Source organism: Scyliorhinus torazame, chromosome 8 (assembly GCF_047496885.1).
Source record: "Scyliorhinus torazame isolate Kashiwa2021f chromosome 8, sScyTor2.1, whole genome shotgun sequence".
Lineage (NCBI taxonomy): Eukaryota > Metazoa > Chordata > Chondrichthyes > Carcharhiniformes > Scyliorhinidae > Scyliorhinus > Scyliorhinus torazame.
The window spans coordinates 237,220,228-237,243,860 of NC_092714.1; the positions used below are offsets into that span (position 1 = coordinate 237,220,228).

Below are 23,633 nucleotides of genomic sequence, written 5' to 3' on the forward strand. Positions count from 1 at the left end.
AACCAAAATTGAATTCAGAACTTTTTGTCACTGTTATCTCTCTGAAATTCGGACTCTTCTTTCTTACGGTCACTCTCAGTCTTGGAATTCTCAGAATTTGGTTTTCTGCTGGCTTTTATCTTCAACACATCTCTGTGGGGTATCATTCCTGTAGAGATAATTTCATCAGTATCAGCCAAATCAGATTCACTACCAGTCATTTGGTATGTGATTGATGCCTTTCAATATTTCTTTCTTTGAGTCACCTACTACCCAATGAGTATTCCTAACTCTCACATACCCTACTGTTTGCATCTAATGTGCTATCTACAGTACTTCCCTCAGACTCTCTGTAATTATGGGTGAACGTACAAACTTCACTACTGCCAAATCATTCCCCAAAAGTAAGTCAACAGGACTGCCTCACGGCGCCGAGGTTCCAGGTTCGATCCCGGGTCTGGGTCACTGTCCTTGTGGAGTTTGCACATTCTCCCCGTATTTGCGTGGGTTTTGCCCCCACAACCCAAAGATGTGCAGGGTAGGTGGATTGACCACATTAAATAGCCCCTAAATTAGAAAAAATAAATTGGGTACTCTAAATTTATTTTTAAAAACTCCACCCACAAGGAATTTCTTAACCACTCCGACAACTACTGGAACTGCCACTAAATCACACTCCAATTGTACTTTATACAATGGAACTGGGATACAATTCTCACCTATCCCACTCACTAATACCTCAGTTTGCATTGAGCTCTCTGGAGGGAAAACCAAGTCCTTTTCCAGTACGAGAGTTTTTGTAGCCCGTGTCCCTTAAGTTCTTTACGGGTTTGGCTACATCAGTTGAGGAAGAGAGGGTGACCCTCCTCTTAGACAAAACCCTGCATATCTTTCATCTACCTCATTCCTCACACCTGCTCCCACAGCAGTGTTTACCACAGGTTTCCTAAGTCCAGTTAAAGCTACAGGCTGCCCTGTAATATTCTCCCCTTGGGTCCCTTTTCAGAAACCTCTTTATGAACACCGAGAAGTCCCATGGGCTTTCCTTGCAACTTCCAACAGGCTGAACAAACATGTACCACCTTTTACAATGGTAACACCTAGGTTCCTAGGTTTTGCACTCTCACCTCCACCCTCAGTACCTTCCTTCCTGGCCTGAGGAGACCTCGGAGCATTCCTAGTTTTCCATTCTCTACCTTGACTACCTGCATCCTTTCACTCTCCCACTTCCTATCCTTTTCAAAATTATGGGGGTGATGGAACAAAAGTTTAAATTGATTTAAAAAGCTCATAATCATCAGCCATAATTGCTACTTGCCTAGCAGTTTTCACCCTCTGGTCTTCAACATGGGTCCATATTATAGAAGATAGGGAATTCTTAAACTCCTCAAAGAAAGACCTCCCTCAGAGCCTCATAGATGGTTTCAACTCCCAATGCTCGTTCCCACCTATTAGAATTGTTCTGCTTAATCCTTTTGAATTCTGCACGTCTGTCTCCTTAAATTCTGAAACTTTTGCCCACATGCAATCATATGCATCCAGAATAGCTTTTTTTACCTTGTCGTGATTCTTAAACTCCCGCTCTGACAGGAAAGCATAAATTTCCTGTTCCCACGTCAATTTACACTGCATGGGTAATGTCCACTTTGCTCTTGGCAACTCCATTTGGGTTGCTATTTTCTCAAAAGCCCGAAAAAAGGTTTTTACCTCCTCCTCTTCATACGTTGGGAGGCCCTGTATAAATTTAAACATATCGTCATTGGGTTCCATTCTATTAGGCTGCCCTTGACTTTCTGACAGTGCCAACCAATTTTTAGTGCCTTAATCTGGAACTCTCTCTTTTTTTCTCCCTCTCTCTAATTCCAAAATCCTCATTTCCATTTCTTTCTGCCTGAGCTCCATTTCCCTTTGTTTTTTCCTTTTGCTTCAGCTCCCTTTCCTTTTGCTGCATTTCCAAATGTTTCAGTTGTAACTGGATTTTTGCCAATCCTACTGGCTGTTGCCAGGACCCAGGTTGTGTTTCTTGCATTTCTTTGAAATTTAACTGTTGAGCAATCGCTTCAATTACCTCCACCTGCACGGCTCTAGTTGGAACCTGTATTTCTAATGCACCAACCAATTCGATGAACCTGTCTTTGCGAAGGTCTTTTAAATGAAGCACAGATAAGACTTCCACTTTAAGAAAACTTTAAGATTCCAGGGCCAGCCAGTTACATTACTACAAACTTTTGTTTTCTTTTATAAATTTGGAGTACCCGATTCATTTTTTCCAGTTAAGGGACAATTTAGCGTGGCCAATCCACCGACCCTGCACATCTTTGGGTTGTGGGGGTGAAACCCACGCAAACACGGGGACAATGTGCAAACTCCACACGGAGAGTGACCCAGAGCCAGGATCGAACCTGGGACCTCGGCGCCGTGAGACTGCAGGCTAACCCACTGTGCCACCGTGCTGCCCACATTACCGCAAACTTGATGCCTCTTTTAATTTACAATGTAACCCAAATTCGCCGTCTACCGATCCAAAAATCCTGCGCGAGCCCCCAAATTATGTTACGCCACCCTGGGCAGGTTCGCAGTCAATTCCAGCCCCATGTGCCCCGGAGTTACAACGCAGTGAATTAACTAATAATTCTTATAAAAATTCCCAAAGTCTTTGACCCTTGGCTGCCCTATAATTAGTCAGCAAGTTTATAAGTTGGAACACAATTATTGTTTATTTCTACCAAAATGCGATCATGAAATATGCAGCAAATACAACTGGAAAACAAGCTGTTACCCACTACCCCCTTTAACTGTCACACCCTCTACTCACGTACACAAGACAAAGGTGTGGAAAGGGGTAACAATAATAAGGATGAAGGTCATAAGAGTCGAGTCTTTGCTTCAAATTGCAATACTTTAGCACACTTTCCTTGCAGCATGCTGGTTGATCAAAGTTTCTGGCTTACAGCTGGTAATAGTCTTCCTTGTGGATTCATTCAATCGGGGTCCCCGCAGTTTAGAATATACAGTACTTACAAGCAGCAGGCTTTCTGGAGAGACACTTTATTTCTTATCAAGTTGGGCCTTCAGCTCAAGGTTCGCTTTCAGGCCTCTATCTTTCTGGAGAGAGTTGGTTGGTTTTGGACTCTGCCTGTACACAGATTCATCCAGGCTCTCTGCCAGTTCAGAAAGGTTGCCTTTCCGGAGAAATACAGAGAGGAGAGGATAGCAGGACCCTTCCTGGGGCTGCCAAGACCAAAACGGAAAACAAACACAAGCTCTGAAAAGCATTCCAGTGCCATCAGATCCAATCACCACCTGTTATCAGGCAGATCACAATATTTTGGAACAATTATTTGGCCACCAGCCAAATCAACCAAACCAACTCCTAGCCAATCTATGTCATTGATATCGGTCAGTCTCACAACTCCAGTATAAACAGCACAGATAAGCACAGTGACCTCTCCTGCTGCTGAAATCCTCTGCTTCGATTATAGGCACAGGCCACTTGCCTCAAAGACACATGTCCATTAACCATCCATGAATCAAAAATAAAGGTGAAATAAGGGAATAAACAGGAAGGACCCTTACATTTCTTTAATAAAAGTGTGAACATTCATGTTTTCAGGCTCAGTGCTGAGAAATCTCACAAGTGTAAGGCACTAATTTCAGGGCTTTGAGATCAACAAGGAGCCCATGGTGGAAATTGGATGAGAATATTAAGTAAGCATAATGATTATTATTTTTTTTTAGCCTTCCGTTTGTTATATGCTGTTTTCCATTGCTACCTGTTCTGTCTGTCAGGTATAGTATGAATGCTTCTTCCATTCAATGTGTGTTCTGCTGTTTTATAGTGTTGCTTACTGCTGTAAGGGTGAAAATTGTGTATTTAGATTATTCTCATACTTACCAGGTACGTGTCATTTATTGTTTGGCCAAATAAATTTATAATAACACTGTGTATGCAACATTTAGCAGACAGAATTGGTTAGTACTAAATAAAACAACCCAACTGCAATGTTTCCTCATATTTATTTTTGTCTATGTATAGCACCTTGGACTACAGAAAAACTCTGAATTCTCAGATGAATGTGAATTTACAATTTCTAGAGAAAACTGCAATCACTGCCTAAATTCTGGTAGGGATCAAAATTGATCAACTAATAAAGAAAGAATCCTTAATCTTCCACTAGTTAGGGCAGCACGGTGGCGCAGTGGGTTAGCCCTGTTGCCTCATAGAGCCGAGGTCCCAGGTTCGATCCCGGCTCTGGGTCACTCTCTGTGTGGAGTTTGCACATTCTCCCCGTGTTTGCGTGGGTTTCGCCCCCACAACCCAAAGATGTGCAAGGTAGGTGGATTGAACACTCTAAATTGCCCCTTAATTGGAAAAAAAATGAATTGGGTACACTAAATTTAGATATAAAAAAAAATCTTCCACTAGTTGTTAAACAACTTACAAGCAATTTCTACTAATTTTACATGGCTATTCGCATGTTTCACTTTGTTTATTAAATTGATTAGAAAAAGTAACATTACTTTTAAAAGCAAGATTTCCCCATTGTCTTTGGTCCATGTACATTTTTTTTCAAATTAACTCGTACAATTATAATTTTATTTTACCTTTATAGATTTAAATATACTAATTCTGTTTTATGTTCAGGTAATATTGTGAACACAAAGCATTCAGTTTTCCTATATTGGAAGGGGGAATCCAGGGTGTTGGAGGGGGGATGTCCAGGGCGTTGGAGAGGGGATGTCCAGGGCGTTGGAGAGGGGATGTCCAGGGTGTTGGAGAGGGGATGTCCAGGGTGTTGGAGAGGGGTCCAGGGCATTGGAGAGGGGATGTCCAGGGTGTTGGAGAGGGGTCCAGGGCGTTGGAGAGGGGTCCAGGGCGTTGGAGAGGGGATGTCCAGGGTGTTGGAGAGGGGTCCAGGGCGTTGGAGAGGGGTCTAGGGTGTTGGAGGGGGGATGTCCAGGGCATTGGAGGAGGGTTCAGGGTCTTGGAGGGGGGATGTCCAGAGCGTTGGAGGGGGGATGTCCAGGGCGTTGGAGAGGGATCCAGGGCGTTGGAGAGGGGTCTACGGTGTTGGAGGGGGGATGTCCAGGGCATTGGAGGGGGGTGTCCAGTGCATTGGAGGCGGGGTCCAGGATATTGGAGAGGGGGTCCAGGGTGTTGGAGGGGGGGGTCCAGGGAAGTTGGAGGGGGGGTCCAGGGTTTTGGAGGGGGGGATGTCCAGGGCGTTGGAGAGGGGTCCCGGGAGTTGGAGAGGGGTCCAGGGTGTTGGAGGGGGGATGTCCAGGGCATTGTAGGAAGGGTGTCCACAGTATTGAAGGGGGGATCCAGGGCATTGGAGGAGGGGGTCCAGGGTATTGGAGGCGGGGTCCAGGACGTTGGAGGGGGGTCCAGGGTGTTGGAGGGGGGTTCCAGGGTGTTGGAGGGGGGATGTCCAGGGCGTTGGAGGGGGGTGTCCATGGTGTTGAAGGGGGGATCCAGGGCATTGGAGGAGGGGGTCCAGTGTATTGGAGGCGGGGTCCAGGACGTTGGAAGTGGGTCCAGGGTGTTGGAGGTGGGGTCCAGGATGTTGGAGGGGGGATGTCCAGGGCATTGGAGGAGGGGGTCCAGGGCGTTGGAGGACGGGGTCCAGGGCATTGGAGGCGGGGTCCAGGACATTGGAGGGGGGTCCAGGGCATTGGAGGGGGGCCCAGGGTGCTGGAGGAGGGTCCAGGGCTTTGGAGGAGGGTCCAGGGCGTTGAAGGGGGGTCCAGGGCGTTGGAGGAGGGGGTCCAGGGTGTTGAAGGGGGAGTCCAGGGCTTGGAGGGGGGGTCCAGGGCATTGAAGGGGGTCCAGGACATTGGAGGGGGGTCCAGGACGTTGGAGGGGGGTCCAGGACGTTGGAGGGGGGTCCAGGACGTTGGAGGGGGTCCAGGATGTTGGAGGGGGGTCCAGGACATTGGAGGGGGTCCAGGGTGTTGGAGGGGGGGGGGTCCAGGGCGTTGGAGGAGGGGGTCCAGGGCGTTGGAGGAGGGGGTCCAGAGCGTTGGAGGAGGGGGTCCAGGGCGTTGGAGGAGGTGGTCCAGGGAGTTGGAGGAGGGGGTCCAAGGTGTTGAAGGGGGAGTCCAGGGTGTTGGAGGGGGGTCGAGGGTGTTGGAAGGGGGTCCAGGGCGTTGGAGGAGGGGGTCCAGGGTGCTGGAGGGGGGTCCAGGGCGTTGGATGAGGGGGTCCAGGGTGTTGGAGGGGGGTCCAGGGCGTTGGAGGAGGGGGTCCAGGGCGTTGGAGGAGGGGGTACAGGATGTTGGAGGGGTGTCCAGGACGTTGGAGGGGGTCCAGGGTGTTGGAGGGGGGGGTCCAGGGCGTTGGAGGAGGGGGTCCAGGGCGTTGGAGTAGGGGGTCGAGGGCGTTGGAGGAGGGGGTCCAGGGCGTTGGAGGAGGGGGTCTAGGGTGCTGGAGGGGGGTCCAGGGCATTGGATGAGGGGGTCCAGGGTGTTGGAGTGGGGTCCAGGGTGTTGGAGGGGGGTCCAGGGCGTTGGAGGAGGGGGCCCAGGGCGTTGGAGTAGGGGGTCTAGGGTGTAAAAAAAAAAAGTTTTCCGCTATTGAAATGATGTCAATAGAATAGAGATGAGCAGCTGTTGAGCCCTTCTCGTTTTTTAAGTCAGAAGCTTTATTGGTAGTAGTAATACTTATTGATTGTAGCAAGGTTCAATACCTAATAAATAGGTAATGGTAGCTCTAAACTATTGTGTGCACATCCTGTGATATGTGAGAACCCCAGGACACTCCCTGTATCTTGGATAGCTGTATGTGCAGGATGTGTCAACAGTTCCAATAGCTGGGGACATCCGGTGACGGCGGGGGGGGAGGCGGCCGCACAATGGAGAGCTCCCGCTCGGGAACGGCAATTTCGGGGCTTTAAGCCCGGTCCCAGGGTCCACGGAGGCGGCAGAAGCAGGGAGAAGGCACGGAGGAGGCACTGTGAAGACACAGGAGGGAAAAAAACCCAAAGAAAAATGTCGAGGGTGAGCAAAAAAATGGCCGGAAAAAACCCAGCTGGAGGTCCGTCGGGGAGTGGAAAGGTCACCGCGGGGTCACCAGGAAAAATGGAGGATGGAGCACCAGGGAAGGCCGCACTGCTTACGGCTGAAGAAATAACCAAGGTGATGGCTGCGGAATTTGAAAAGCAGTTGGCGCAGATTACGAAATGCATGGAGACGGTGAGGAAGGAGATGAGGGAGGTTTTGAGCGTGCTGGTGGAGGAGGCGGTTTCCCCGGTGAGGACGGAGGTGGCGAGCGCAGTGGCGGAGGTGCGAGAGCAAGGGGAGGCGCTGAAGGAAGTGGAGGAGACGTTATTGCAGCACGGTGATCAACTTGCCTCGATGGGGAAAGAGATGCGGAAGGTGATGGATACTAACAAGGATCTGCGAGGAAAAATGGAAGACCTGGAAAACAGAACTTGAGGATTGTGGGGCTGCCCGAAGGAGTTGAAGGACCGAAGCCGACTGAGTATTTTGCCGCGATGCTGGCAAAACTATTGGGGGAGGGGTAGGACCCCTCCCGATATGAACTGGATCGGGCTCATCGGTCGTGGAGGCCTGTACCAAAGGCGAGTGAGCCGCCAAGGGCAGTGACTCTGTGCTTCCGTAGGTACAGGGTGAAGGAGAAGGTCCTGAGCTGGGCCAAGCAGAAGCGGGTGGTGCAGTGGGCTGGAGCTGGTATACGTGTATACCAGGACTTTACGGTGGAGCTGGCAAGGAGGCGGGCTGCCTTCAACCAGGGAAGAGGGCACTGTACATTAGCAAGGTGCGGTGCGGCATTGTATATCCAGCGAAGCTGAGGGTGACTTACAAGCTCAGGGACTTTTATTTTGGAACGGCGGAAGCAGCGGAGGAGTTTGCGAAAGCAGAAGGACTGTGGCAGAACTGACAAATTGAGGAATGGCCATGTGCCGATGTAACCTCATGTCTGTATTTTCTTCTTTTTTGTATCACTGCGCGCGGGTGTAGAGATTAAAGGAGCCAAGGTGGTATATATTTGGACAAGGGAAGGGACGGGACTTTCACTCGAAATGAGAGTTCTTTGGGGTGTAGGTGGATATGCGGGGTTTATGTGCTAAAAGGGGATCTTTGGGCTTTCCTACGGCCGGGCAAGGGGGAAACGGACCCGGGCGGGGGCCTCCACGCTGGCCGGTTTAAGCCGGCCAGTGAACGGGAGTGAGGTGGGGGGAGGGGCTGCGGCGATCGGAGCCTGGCAGAACAGGGTCCGACTGGTCTAGCCGGGGTGGAAGGTTGGGGGGGAAGGAACCGAGGGTGGGGGGAGGAGTTTTACAAGAGGCAGTGGACGGGAGGAGCTGGAGACCTGGGGTGGGAGCTGTGTAAGATTAAGGGTGACTACGGGTAATCCCTGATTCCTTTTTGTCATTTGTTTATGTAAACATGCGGGTTGAGGTTTGGGGGTTGGTGGGTAGATGGGATCGTTGTTATTATGGGGACCTGACATATCTTGCTGATTATTGTTTATTGTTGATGGATGTAAATGTGGGAGAAAATGTGAAAATGGAGGAGAATAAAAAGAATTTTTAAACAAAAAAAACAGTTCCAATAGCTCAAACTCTGGATAATGCAGCTTGAGAACAACTGCCACCACTGGATTGCATTCATGAGGTTGAGAGCTTTGTGGATAGCAGGGAGAGAGGGAATGAGGGTCACAAGACAGTCAAGAAGAAACAGGAAATTAGTGCAGAAGTCATCTGATTGCATCTCACTCCCCAGCCAGTTTTCAGTTCTGAAATCTGATGAAAATTATTTTTAATCTGGAGTGTGCAGCCAAAGTAAAGTCTATAGCACCAAGGTCAGATCAGCTGTACAGGGGGGCACAAAGAAGCCTAGAAGCGCAGTGATGATAAAAGATTTGATGGTTGGGGAACAGATAGACATTTCTGCGGATGCAAACATGAATCAAGAACGGTGTTGCCTTCTTCGTGCTGGAGTCAAGGGTATCACTGAATGGCAGCAGAGCACCCTAAGAGGAGAAGGTGAACAGCTAGAAGTTACGATTCATAGTGGTACAAATGATACAGGCAGAAAGAGGAATGTGGTCCTGCAATCAGTTTAGGGACCCAAGTAAGAAATTAGCAAGCAGGATCTCAAAAGTAGTAATTTATGGAGTACTCCCGGTAATACATGCAAGTGAGTGTAGAAATATGAAAATAATGCAGATTAATCCATGAATTAAGATTGAGTGCAGGAGGCTGGGCTTTAGATTCCTAGAACACTAGGTCCAGCTCTGGGGGGACGGGAGCTGTACAAGCCAGATGGGTTGCACCTAAACAGACCGGGTACCAATTTATTTGCGGGACAATTTGTTAGTCCAATTGGAGAGGGCTTTGAACTAACTTGGCAGTGTTTGGAATGAGGACGTAATATTTGAGAGGAATACCAAGATGCATACTATTCGGACGAGATAAATAGTACTAAAGTAAAGTCGCCATAGTCCCCAGATGACCATTAACTGCTTTCTTCTTTAAGGGAGAGAGCTGACTGACTAATGGTGATTTAACCAGAGGATCACCACACCTCAGGTGAGGGGCAAGGTTGAGAAGGTGTGCTTTCATGGATAACGGGAATTGAGCCCATGCATCTCAAACCAGCTGTCCAACCAACTGAACTAAACTAAGGAACAAAAAAGGTGCAATTATGTTGCTCTGTGTAGTGTATAGGCAGCCAACTAGTAGGAAATATGTAGAGTAACAAATCTGCAAGGACATTTCAGAGAAGTGTGAGAATTGCAGAGTAGTTATAATGGGGGACTTTAATTATCCGAATATAAACTGGGATAATAGCAGTGTGTGAAGAAAAGGGTATTTTTTCTTAAACATGTTTGGGGTTTATTCTGTTATGCTATGAAGCAGACTTGTGGCTCTGTGTGTTTGTGAGTGACTAATTTAATTAAGATGTGGAGATGCCGGCGTTGGACTGGGGTGAGCACAGTAAGAAGTCTTACAACACCAGGTTAAAGTCCAACAGGTTTGTTTCAAACACTAGCTTTCGGAGCAGGAAGGAGCAGTGCTTACTGTAATTTAATTAAGTTAGAGAGTGGGTGTCAGCAGGGTTAAGGAGATCAACATGTCTAGGTGTGAAAGGTTGGCACTTGAAGTAAATATAGCCAAGTTGAATTATTTCCGAGCAAATAAGACATGGGCTGAAATTTGTATTGAATATAAAGACGGATTAGTGTGTTCCTTTGTTAAATTTCAAACAGAAGTAAAACATGTTTACAACTTTAAAAAGATCAGAAATAAATGAGGTGAGGTTATTCAATTTTATTTTTCCTGAAAGTGGAATCAATAGGGAAACATAAAAGATTTACTGTATATCATAGAATTTACAGTGCAGAAGGAGGCCATTCGGCCCATCGAGTCTGCACCGGCTCTTGGAAAGAGCACCCTACCCAAGGTCAACACCTCCACCCTATCCCCATACCCCAGTAACCCCAACCAACACTAAGGGAAATTTTGGACACTAAGGGCAATTTATCAGCGCCAATCCACCTAACCTGCACATCTTTGGACTGTGGGAGGAAACCGGAGCACCCGGAGGAAACCCACGCACACACTGGGAGGATGTGCAGACTCCGCACAGACAGTGACCCAAGCCGGAATCGAACTTGGGACCCTGGAGCTGTGAAGCAATTGTGCTATCCACAATGCTACCGTGCTGCCCCTGTGGTATATTGTGATATATGTGGTATATCATGGCCAAACCACCTCATCTGCACATCTTTGGACACTAAGGGGCAATTTAGCATGGACAATCCACCAAACCTGCACATATTTGGACTGTGGGAGGAAATCAGAGCACCCAGAAAAAACCCATGCAGACACAGGGAGATCATGCAAATACCATATAGTCACCCAATGCCAGGATTGAACCTGGGTTCCTGGCGGTGAGGCAGCAATACCAACCACTGTGCCACCCAAATGAACTTACAAATGACATTCGATAAAGTACTGCACAACAAACTCGTGAAAAAGTTCGAGCTCAAGAATAAAAGGGCAGAAGCAACATGGCTATGAAATTGGCTGAGTGATAGGGAAGAGAGAGTCGGTGTTTACAGATATTTTTCAGACTGGAGGAAGGTTTATAGTAAAGAACCCCAGGAGTCAGTATTTGGACCCTTCTCTCCTCGATGTAGGTAAATTACTTAAACATTGGTGCACAATCTTAAAATTTGTGGACAATACAAAATTTGGAAGTTGTGAAGTAAGAGTGTAGAAGACACAGGCAGCTTGGTACAATGTGCAAGTAAGTGGCCAATTAAATTTAATATGGAGCTGTGTGAAGTGATTCATTTTGGAAGAAATGATGTGGAGAGACAATCTTAAAAGGTACAATTCCACAGGGAATGCAGGAGCAGAGGCCTGGGTATAAATGTGCACAATAAATGAAGGTGGCAAGACAGGAAGAGGGAATAGTTAATAATATAAAGCATCCTAGGCTTTGGGGCAGAGAATATAAAGGCAAATAAGTTATGTTAAACTTGTAGTAAACATTGGTTCAGTCTCAACTTGAGTATTGGATGTGAAGGCATTAGAGATAGCGCAGAAATGATTCACAAGAATTGTTCAAGGGATGAGAACCTTCAGTTATGTAAATAGATTGGAGAAGTTGGGTCTGTTTTCCATGGAGAAGAAAAGGTAGAGCAGGGATCGAGGTATTAAAAATCAGAGTGGAAAGATTAAAAACCAGAAAGTACATATTTATAGTAACTGGCAAGTTAAACAATGGGGGAATGATAAAAAGTTTTTTCACACAGTGAGTGCTTAGGATCTGGAATGCATTGCCTGAGAGTATAATAATAATAATTGTTTATTGTCACAAGTAGGCTTCAATTAAGTTACTGTGAAAAGTCCATAGTCGTCACATTCCGGCGCCTGTTCAGGGAGGCCGGTACGGGAATTGAACCCGCGCTACTGGCCTTGATTACCATTACAAGCCAGCTGTTTAGCCCACTGTGCTAGTATGGTGAATACAGATTGATTGGAGACATTTAAAAGGGAATTCTATTCTATTCCCAAAGGTAAGGGAGTCTTAAACAAGAGGGCATAAGTTTAAGGTGAGAGGGGAGAGATACAAGAGGGTCCAGAGGGGCAATATTTTCACACAGAGGGTGGTGAGTGTCTGGAACAAGCTGCCAGAGGCAGTAGTAGAGGCGGGTACAATTTTGTCTATTAAAAAGCATTTAGACAATTATATGGGAAAGATGGGTATAGAGGGATGTGAGCCAAATGCGGGCAACAAGCTTTTGTGGTAAAAACTGGGCAGCATGGACAAGTGGGACCGATGGGCCTGTTTTCATGCCGTGCACCTCGGACTCTAATTGGACCGTTATCTGAAAAGGAACAATGAGGCAGGTGGGTGAATGGCCTCAGGTGAATTGCTCCTTCATAGAGCCAGCACAGGCGCAATGGGCCGAATGGTCTCCTCCTGCTATCTGTGCTGTAACCATTCCTTGATTCTGATCTAAAACTCCCCATTTAATTAACACAAGACAAATTCAAAAAATTATATGTAACATTAATGGAAAAATATTTTGTTTTAAGTTAAGCACGTTGCAAATGCTATATGTTAACACTGCAGGTGGAGCGTTTGAATCCAGATGGTCTGAGAAATTCTAGCTCTGAATCAGATTAATTAAGGTAGATTTCGGAATATATTGTTGTGGGCGTGCTTTTATTGACAAGGGAATGCTCGATGCTGACCCTGAATATTAAAATAGAAGTGTTACCGCCCACATTATTAATAAAGAATTCCGATGCTTCAGATAATCGCCGTTTAAACAGGCAATATTTTATTGACCAACTTTGCGTCTCGGAGATTTGTTTTTTTTGTTAAATTTCAATTCAACAGTTGAATTTATGCGGCGAGATATTATTTTGTGGTTAAAAACACTGATTGAGATTGGGGGGGGGGGTTGTGCAGGTTTATCTTTCGACAGAGCACCGACAGCATGCTTGAGATGTTCGCCAAAAATATTTCGGGCGAAGGTGAACGTCTGTACACTTGCGGACCGAATGCCCGTGAGCGCCGCGTCCCGTTTATCGTCGGCGACAAACGCTGCATCGCCACAGCGCCGGCCACAACAGCGAGGCGGCGGTGCGCGGCTCCCTCCGACTCGCTCGCTCGCTTGCGCGGGGCCGACCGGGTATTGTAGTCCGTACCGCGGGCGGCGGCCATCTTAGCCAAGGGAGCGCTCGGACGCCGAGGACTACAAGCCCCAGACCGCACCAGCTCTTTTTTTTTTGGGGGGGGGAGGGAAGCAAACCAACCCCCCTCCTCGACGTCCACCGCCCCCTCCCCAGATCAGTTGTTGTAAGGAGCGTCGTCGTTGCATCCCCCTCCCCCACATGCACATACCCACCCACCCTTAGTGAGCGGCTTGCAAAAAAAAAAAATCACAAATAGGCGGACTCTTATGACTGCGCGGTCCTTTGCACGTCGTCGGTTAGACATAAGAAAAATAAAACCGGCGAGGAGGGAAAGAGCGGTTGCTGCGGCTAATGACGTCAGTTGCCCTTTGGCCCTGTTTTCATGATGGCCGTTTGCGTCGCCTAGAAGCCCGGGGATTTGCAGAGTGAGGAGAGCAAGCGAGAGAGCAGCGAGCAGGCCGCCCTCCCTCCCTCCCTCCCCCCCCGTCCACTCCAACTGCGCCCAGCCGCCTTCAACTGCTCCACACGCGCACACCGAGATTGTGCGTGGAAACCATCGAGCTCCTGTTTTGTGTGTGGGTTTATTCGGACAAAAAGAAAGGGAGTCGCCACAAAGAGAGAGGGAAGGGGGTAAAGAAAATGAAAGACAAGCAGAAGAAGAAGAAGGACCGCACGTGGGCTGAGGCTGCCCGCATGGTAACTAAAAAAAAAACTAAGAGCCGTTCGAGATGTTCATTCCCCCCATTCAGAGCCATCTGAAATGGGTTCATGACCCGATGGGAGGCGGGCGCTTGGCTCCTCTAACAATAATAATGTGGCGATCAAAACTCACCCGGCACATGTTTATCCTGTGTGTGTATGTCTATGTGTGTGTGTGGTGGGGGAGTCCTGTCTGTGCCTCTGCCACCAATGCCCCGGCTTCTCCTGCTAATACTTAATTTTTCAAATGTCTCTCACCTCCCCCCTCCCTCCATCGCCCCCCTCATCAGGGGTTAAAGTTTTGGAGGCGACTGTGTGTGCATGTTTTCCATTTTTTTTTGTGTTTTGAATGCATTTCTCCAAATGTGCATGTGAGCATTCTAATGAACGTGCATGTGAGCATTTTAATGAACATGCTGTAAATGCTACACATCGACAAGGTGAACGTCAATTATCCGTGTTGTGTGCATTTTCTTTTGCTGTTGTACAGTAAAAGCTCATTTTGGGGCACAGGAAGAGAAAACGCGAGCTGTCCCCCCCCCCCCCCCCCGGTTCTTAGTGGCGTCTGTGGTGAAATTTAATATGTGGTGTATTATTGTAGCCAGTGATTCTTGCTTTGTAGTGTCTAAAGCAGCCCATAGCTATGCAGACAAGGGTTCCTGCCCATAAATGAATTATACGCTGTGTAATGTAACTAGTTGGGTTATGTCCGAGGCTAGTCTCCAGCGTGATTGTCACGGCATGCTTGAAAGTTGTGAAATTCAGCCTTCGGTCGCTTATGAAGCATTACTGTTGTTTGCAATCCCCTCCTCGCCCCCATCACTCAATCCTGAAGCGTACGTAGTTCTACAACTAAATTTGATTAGTATGACAGGCGGCTAAAACAATCTTCAAAATGTATTCGGTATTGTTAAATTTGGGTCATTGGATGTTGAATGAGCATCAAAACCTGTGTCATAAGATTGTGTGACATATGTTTTATTTAGCCACATTATGTTGTCATTGTGCCTTATACATTATACGTTCTCAGTAGCTTTTGCTGACAAATGGAAGTTCATGTACTATCAGACCATCCATACAATGATTATTTTGAACACCAATTCGAATAACTTGAAGTTTATAGGTTTTAGATTAATCATAGATTTATAGGTATTAGTAAATGATAGAATATTAAATTAATGAATAGGAACTTCTTAGTGTACAACTTTTAAGCAACATGGTTAAATCTTAAATGTGAATCATTAGATGTAGATTAGGCTGCTGCAGTAAGCTTATGTTTACATAGTCTTTGGAAGGAAGGCATCCCATAATGCTGTATGTTTTCTAGAAAATGCTTCATACGAATAGGACAGTAACTTAATCTATTGGGATTTCCCTGTCTTTGTTAAAGCTTTTTATTTCCCTTACCTTTTGTACAGCATTGATTTCAAAGAACAGTTTTTCAGTGTTGAATCAAGAATGGCTACCACTGTGGTCCCTATTTAGTGCTGTATCAGGATATGTACAGGGGCTGGTTTAGCACAGGGCTAAAGAGCTGGGTTTTAAAGCAGAGCAAGGCAGGCCAGCAGCACGGTTCAATTCCCGTACCAGCCTCCCTGAACAGATACTGGAATGTGGCGACTAGGGGCTTTTTACAGTAACTTCATTTGAAGCCTACTTGTGACAATAAGCAATTTTCATTTAATTTTTCATTTCATTTACGTTTAAAACTTCTTTTAGATTACTGCCTCATAATGACCACCATCATACAAACAATGTAGTGAGTACCCTTGTAGCACATAATAGGAAGGTTTGTCAGTGTGTTATTTAATTTTAAAGTGCATGCATTGTGATACTTTTGGAGGCATCAAGAAAATATTCCATAATGTCTTACAGAAAAAATAAAGTTATTCACTTTCCCATATGATGCAATTCCATAATTATTTTCAGCATGGTGCTTGTATTGCCCTCCTCTCAATCTTCTTATGATTTAATGAAGAATCCCATAATCCATAAGAAAGGCTAAAATGGCGAAGTCATATGTCTGAACTAAAATTCTGTCTCTTAACTTGGCAGCAACTGTGCTGGAGCGTTTCTGTTGTATCCTTGTTATGTATTTTTAGTTGTCTGTTATTCTTTTCCTTCCTCCAGGGCAATTGTAAGAACCGAGCATCAGGCAATCCGTCTCTACCCCAAACACAACATTTTATTTTATTTGACTGATGCCTGCAATGGTATCCCTTTCTTTTTCAGATACTGAAACAGGTTTAGGTGGGAATGGGTGTCCAGTGACCTGTCCGTGTCAAATCAGTTTTCTGGGGATAGTAATAGTAACCATTTGTTACAAGTAGCAACACCAGCATCCAACATGGTGGCAGACAATAAGTTCACCGTAGAAGCAATTAAATGTTTTGTATGTTAATTTTTAATTTAAATTCTTCAAAAAATTATTTATTTTATTAAATCATAGTGGGCTTATTGTCACTGAGTTAGATCTGGAGTGGGCGGTGTGTTTATCTATTAAATTTCTGACTGCCTACTTAGGTTAATACTTACAATCAGGCACTATATGCCAAATTACTACCATCATTACAAATGGTTTTGCTGGTGCGTCTGAAACTATTGCTGTTCACTTTCAAAATCTGACAGGAAACTTAAGCTATATTTTCGTTACTTTGTGGCCTGTTATAATTATAAAAAGCAACACTGTGACTGCTTTTTTATTTTACATAATGTAATTGAGACAGAATTTGCTGTCAAGGTAACATTGGGTTCATGGCGCTTTCCGTTATTTATGCACAAATTGTACAGCAACATGGGGGGGGGGGGGGGCGTTGGGGGAGATCACACAGATAAAACTGAACATCATTAAGTTGCTGTCTGAGCTCATTGCTCCATTTCGCTGTTAGCATTGCAAAATGTCAGCCCGCTGTCTGGATTACCACTGAGATGTGAATAGTATTAAGTCGCTGCATTTGTGTGGTAGATACAAATTAAACTTGCTGCAGGAAAGTCTAATTCAATTCAGTCTAAGTACACTTTTAATGTCGTGATAAGTGTTAATTACTGCAAAATAGATTTTTAGGCACTGGAAATTAGCTAGTATAGGTGTGGAGTCTCACCCATCACATTTCATTGTTGGAGGTTTTCTAAATATAGCATTTAATTTTTATACTATTCCTTTCTGTCACACTTCTCTCAAACTAAACTTCTTTCCCTCTTCTTTTAAAAAAAAAAAAATCTTTCTGATCCTAATTTGACATTCATCCTCTCGTTTGCACTGTCTCCTTGGATTGGATTTGTTTATTGTCACGTGTACCGAGGTACAGTGAAAAGTATTTTTCTGCGAGCAGCTCAACAGATCATTAAGTACATGGGAAGAAGAAAAGGGAATAAAAGAAAATACAATCAAGAAAATAAATCCTTTGATTATGCGCTGTTTATTTCACAATCCTTCACCCTGATTAAGGAGATTTACAGTTGCTTACCTTTTGCATTCCGGTTCCAGTTATCCAATTTCTCTTGCTGCATGATTATCCGCTCACAATTTCACTAATTTGCCAGATATAAACTCAAAAAAACACAATTGGAACAGCAAGTTTAATGTAACAAATGTTTGAAATGATCTGCTGCAGAGACTTCAGTCCTGTTCTCTTGGGTTTTGATTTTTTGAATGTTCTCAAATCCAAATGTCATAATTAGTCAAACTTGAATAACCGCTTTTATCCTATAGTTAAAGAAATACATTTTGGGAGACTTTGGCCAAACTAGCTCATCCTTCTATTTAAAAGAAAAAAAACCTGTGTTTCCATCTAGTCAGCATCTAACTGCTTGACTGATTCTGGCGATTTTGGTCCCACTACTCTAGCTGGAAAGTCTTTCCAACTACTAATTATTTTATATGAAGAAATGTTTCCCAGTGTCCTTCCTGAACCTGCTTTGTGCAAATTACTTGCCTTCCCATGTCCAGCAGCCCTAATTTAACTTGCAGTATTGCTCTGGATTAACCTTTTATTTCATTCAGGAATTTGTATACCTCTGTGGCTCTGTTACATTTGCCTGCTTTCAAGCCGAGAGTACAAGCTTTCTTAACTTCACCTCATAATTCAACAATCTGCCGCAAGGGATTTGCTTTGTATCCCACTCTGTGCCACTCCCAGGGGTTGGCTGTCCTTTCTGTTTTAATCAAAACTGCATGAGCTACTTAGGAGACAGCCTCAGCATTAGTGGCATTTTTGAGATGTCTCGGGTAAATGCAGAAATTGACTACTGCCATTTTCATTTGTGAAGAGACTTAAAGCGGTACTTAAAAAAAAACATTGTACTGTGGATTGCTGGAAACTTTCCCATTTACATATCTTCTGCTTTAATAGTTGGGCCACTGTTACTGCTGACTAACGTAAGTAGGTTTCAGAATTTGTCACATTAGCTTATGCTTTTGATGGGATTGGTTACACAATACAAATTAACACTGACAAATATTACTCTTCACTGTGCTGGATGACTATATATCAGCATTACTCATATGGTATACATAATAAACGAGAAGGGTGTCAAGTTAGGTGAATGTCATTTGTGCTGAATTCCAGACTCTGGTAGAATTGTTACTGTATAGAAGGAGGCCATTTGGCCCATCATCTCTGCACCAGCTATCATCATGAGAAATCACCAAGTACCATTCTCCTGCCTTCTCCCTTTGGCCTTGCACTTTTTTCACTGTCAAATAAACCAATTCCTCCTTGAACGCCTCATTTGAACTTGCTTCCATCACCCTCTCAGGCAGCATGTTCCAGATCTTAACCACTCGATGTGTGAAAAGTTTCTACTGTGTCTCCTTTGTTTCTTTTGCCAATTAGCTTAAATCTGTGCCCTCTCGTTCTTGATCTGGGAGCAGGTTTTTCCCTATCTACTCCAGACCCCCCGTGACCTTGAATACATCTATCAAATTACCTCCCGACCTTCGCCAAGGTAACCATTTCCAACTTATCCAGTATATCTATTTTACTGAAGTTCTTTATCCCTGGAACCATTCCCATGAATCTTTTCTACATTTTGTCTAATATCTTCACATCTTTGCTAAACTGTGGTGCCCAGAACTGGACGCAAGTACTCCAGTTGAGAGTTTGGTACAAGTTTAGCAGAATCTCCTTGCTTTTATTGTCTATGCCCCTATTATTAAAGTTAGGATACTATTAACATGCACCAACATCTTTGGAACTGAATTAATTATATGAAATAAATAGCGTTGTTTTAGAATTGAACAATATCACTGCTTCAATTCCATATTGATCGGAAATCAGAATTTATATGCCACAATATGTTTAAATGATTGCTCGAAACTACGTTCCATGGTGTTCCCGATAAAATACTTAATATCAACAAAATTCATGAAAACTGGCGTTGGATATGCCCTTAATGTCCCAAATCTTGCAAAATAATATATTTCAGTAGTTTGTTAAATTTCTCCTAAGGCTGCAATTGCACTGCCCCTGTAGCTGTGAGGTGTAGCCAAAAATACTAGAATTTTACAATGGACTGTGCCCATCTGCAATTCAGAACTGCCTGTTTGGAGAGAGCAAATTACTTGTATTCTCAAACTGATTTGAATATTTATACTCAATTTATGAAAGTGCTGCAGAAGCTCACTTGGGGATATTAAGCCAGACTGGAGTTGAATTGATATAGAATCTAAACTGAGATGGTTTCCTGGAGGAACATTGTTTGGAATTGGTGTGTTCTGGTGTTGGGTTGGGACTTAATGGGGTTCCACAGCCAGACTTTTGGTGCACACCTGACGCTGCTGATTAACATGAACCCACAGCCATCAAAATAAGTCCGAATAGAGGACCGTAGTCAATATTTTTCTCTTCATACTTCCTGTAGTGGGGCTGGTTAGCTCAGTTAACTAGATGTGGTTCAGAATAGTGCCAGTATGTGTTTCTCCCATTTTGGCTGAGGTAGACTTGGGGACCCCAAGGCCTCCTCTCCTTGCCCCCGAGTACAGAAGGCAATTGCAAACCATCGCTGACAACTGTCAAGAAATTGGGCTCCGATGAAGCATCAAGAGTAAATGAGCCAAGAACCTGCCCTTGGGCAGAGCACCTGTGAACAAATCCCTTGTAGCATTTAGCATTCACTTTGTCAACATTTTACATTTGGTACTTCTGTAGTTGGACTCGACGAAGAACAATTGTGCTCATTTCATGTGTTTAGTGTACTAAAGCTAAACTCCTTTCTGCAAAATTAGTAATTTTTGTAACTTGTAATTCTATTGTTATAAGAGAATTAATTTTGAGCAATATGAACATGATCTAAACCACAAAAGCTCTAAATCAAGGTGATTTGCTCCTAGATCAGTATGAACTCCCATGTGTCAGAAGTCATGTTAAAGGCTTGTTGAATTCTCCCTTCATTCTTACCATCTCTATTTATAGCACAATTAAGAGTTGTGTAACATGTACATTATTCTTAGCTGGATAACATTATTAAAACAAATATTCTCTACCTCTGGAGTATCAGATAATGTCTAGATTTTATCAGTAGAGCGTGGTTAATTTTGATATTTTCATGACCATAGCAGATTCCATTAATCTCGAACTGTCTGTAGTTGAAGCAATGTATTGTTATTGTATATGAGCACTATAGTTGTTTGTGTAGGGCATATGTGTTTGATAACCTTTCTGCACTGGTCTTTAGTTGTAAAGTATCTTATTGGCGGTATGGAGGAGCAGGATTGTAGTTTAAATAGGAAACGTGGGTATGGTTTTACTATTTTATGTGGTTGTCTGTAGATCTGGATTTGTCAACTTAACTGTAAATACTTTTTGTCTGGGAGTAATATGTTTTATAGTATTACTGATTTGACATGTGAATTTTGAAAAGAGCAATAAATGAATTGTAGTCTTTCTCTGACTAGTGTGATCTTTAGTTTTGATTTTTCTAAGACTCATTGCTCAGAAGGGAATTTACATGATTGTGTGTTCTGAAACAGCAAGCGAGAAATGTATACCACCAACTCCTGCACTCCACCCCCCTCACCATCTTGCCAATTTTCCCATCATTTTAATGTGGAATTAATTTCTAAATGCGCACAAACATGTCTATTTGTATACAAATCAGTAGTTTACTGTTGTGGAAAAGAAAGGGTCAGTGAATGATGTATATTTTCAAAGAATAAAAAAGGGAATACGTTTATAAAAGGCCAGACAGTAAAGTTCGACATTTTGACTATTTCTTAAGCAGTATTTTCTTCATCTGCAGCAGATAGATAAATAAATGCAATAATTACATAAAAGGTCTTTGCAAACAATTTTCAGTCCCTTCTGTTTTGGATATGGCTTTTTAGAGGGACAAACTAGAAATACATATCTTTAATTTCCTTTTTACATCTTTCTTCACCAAATATCACTACAAAGATACTTCAACTGAACTTGTAATGACATATTTTAAATTCCAAACCGTCGTCCAAATTTTAATAACGGCAGAATCCTTCCAAATGTTTGTGTATGTGGGAAATTATTGCTTTTGAGTTCTGTGTAAACATAAAATCACAATAGACATTGAGAATGCTTTTAAAATATAAAGATTCTCTGCTCAAATTTATAATTGTTTACCATTTCATTTGTACCCTGCTAGGAATGACCTCTTGAAAATGACTAAACAGTTTTTCATTCAATTTGTCACGAGCAACATAATAGGAAATCTGAGATGTATGGCAGGGCATTTTTTAAAATGTAATATTTTGCGTGTCATTTGCGCAAATTTGTCATACTTAAAAACTGACCTGAACTCTGATTGTGTAACGGAGCTGCTGACAAAATCACTTCAAATGAATTTAGAAAGGTGCAGCAGTTGCTAAAATTGACCCTAACATGTGACCCCAACACAATTGCATCTTTGCTGTAGAATAATTAAACTAAGCTTTGCATGGTATAATTCTCCTGTCCTAAAATAGTATATCCTCTGACTTGTAGCAAACAGTGCTAGGGAAATTTTTTGTGATAAATGATTAGGGATGCATGAAAAATTACAATCGCTGGATTTTAGGACATTTTCTTGAATGTTTGAAGCTTGGGTTCTTCAAATCTGAAGTACTTATTCTGGCACAGAAAAAGTAACTACATCCATGTGCATTTTGAGATTTGTTTATAATCAAAACATTTATCTACGTTGGTGAAATTGTCTGGAATACGATAAACACTTTAGTACCATCTTCCTGACTTCTCTTCCTTCCAACAGACTACTTTTCAAATAAATTTGGCAGCTTGTCTTTTAATCAGTATTTTCTGATCTGTAGACTTTGTAATTAACTACTGACATTACAACTCCCAAAACTAGAAAATGTAGCAAAATGTTGAAGATGGTTTTCTTTTTATGCAGTGACTCTTGGGTAATGAATGTTTTGAGTAGTCAGTATACAGATTGTTGGAGATTCCCTGAGTACCGATGGATTACTATCGAATGACTCTCTTAGCAAATTTTGGTTTCATGATTCTTTGAGAACTGAAATGTATTTTTTCTAAAATTGTATTTTGAAAGGAGAAAAAGTGATCCTTGTTTTAAGTGAAACAATTATAAATGCATTTTATGGGTTTGCTTAAGGTACCCTGAGAATTGAAATCTTGAGCCCTGCTGGATGAAGCACTACATTGGGTTAAATTTGCAGTGGAGATTTAATAGATTGTTGCCTGATGCTTCTTTACAATAGTGCTAATGAAATGTAGACTGTCTAGTTGTACAACTGAGGAGATTGCAAACCAGGAAAGATAATTAACCCTTTCAACCTGCTTTAAGATTGGATTCTTAACAGATCTGCTCAATTTAGTCCATGTCGTTTGTGATGCATTTTGTTTCTGTCTTCAAACAAGTGGGTGACATTGCACATATTTTTTCCCCTTATTCCTGTGGGGAAAATACCTCACTTGCATTTGGGGCCTCCCCTGACTGCACAGTTCGCATCATGAACACACTGTACTTTACATTAAATGCTACTTATGACTGCATTCAGTTAGGGTTATTTATGTTGTGGTATATCTGGGACTGGATGTTTTCCAATAGTGGTCTTGTAGCACAGTTGCAAATATATATTCTGAAATAATATAAAGTAAAAGTTTTTTTTAGAAAAAAGGGAGATGCTGGATATACAAAACAGGTTAATCTGAAGAGAGATGACAGATTAACATTTAAGTGGAGACCTTTCAGCAGAACCCAAGCATTTTGCATGCAGCGTTTGGATTACAAAAATGGTAGGATGAAGCCCTCAAGATTCTGAATAACTTTACAGTTTCCACAACAGCGCCAAGAACTGTCAAACCCTCAAGTCTTTTCCTGACAGTTTCACTAGTAACATCCAGAAGTCTTAACCAATATTACCAGCTTTATAAAGAAAACTGACAATCTGTCATTTCAGTCCCTGCATATTTGTTCGACACATCTTCAGTCACTGTGATACATATATACATCAACCAGGCTAAACAGTATGCACGTAGAATTTAATCATGTTCGTTCAATGTTACTGCTGTTGGAATGATTTATAGTGCTTGTGAATTGTTAAACCCCATGCTCTTTGCAGTATTGTTTTCTGTAACACCAAACTTGGGTTCTGGGTTCAAGATAATGGCGAAATATTTTGGTATCGAGCATTTACTTTATCAAAACTTCAGCTAGATATCTGGGAATAGCCAGGCTCTTGATGTTTCGGAAATCAACATGCTAAAGTTTTGGCAGTAAATGTCTCTACTTTGGAAAGTCCTGACCTAAATGGTTTAAAAAAAATATATTTTATGAAAGTTT

At 43.4% G+C, this 23,633-nt stretch overlaps 1 protein-coding gene across 4 annotated transcripts in view; it reads left to right on the top strand.

Annotated features, from left to right (window-relative positions):
* Window positions 1-13,310: 13,310 nt before the first annotated feature.
* asxl1 (ASXL transcriptional regulator 1) overlaps window positions 13,311-23,633 on the top strand; it is a 156,938-nt gene continuing 146,615 nt past the window's right edge. For 2 of the 4 annotated variants that reach the window (XM_072514975.1, XM_072514977.1), the window contains exon 1: window positions 13,313-13,859. Coding sequence is in view for 3 of the 4 variants with exons in the window: in XM_072514977.1 (XP_072371078.1) it covers window positions 13,803-13,859 (57 nt within the window). In the remaining variant the exon portion in view is untranslated. Of the gene's footprint in view, window positions 13,860-23,633 lie in introns of all 4 variants that reach the window. The other 2 variants (XM_072514978.1, XM_072514976.1) reach the window with 2 other exon arrangements.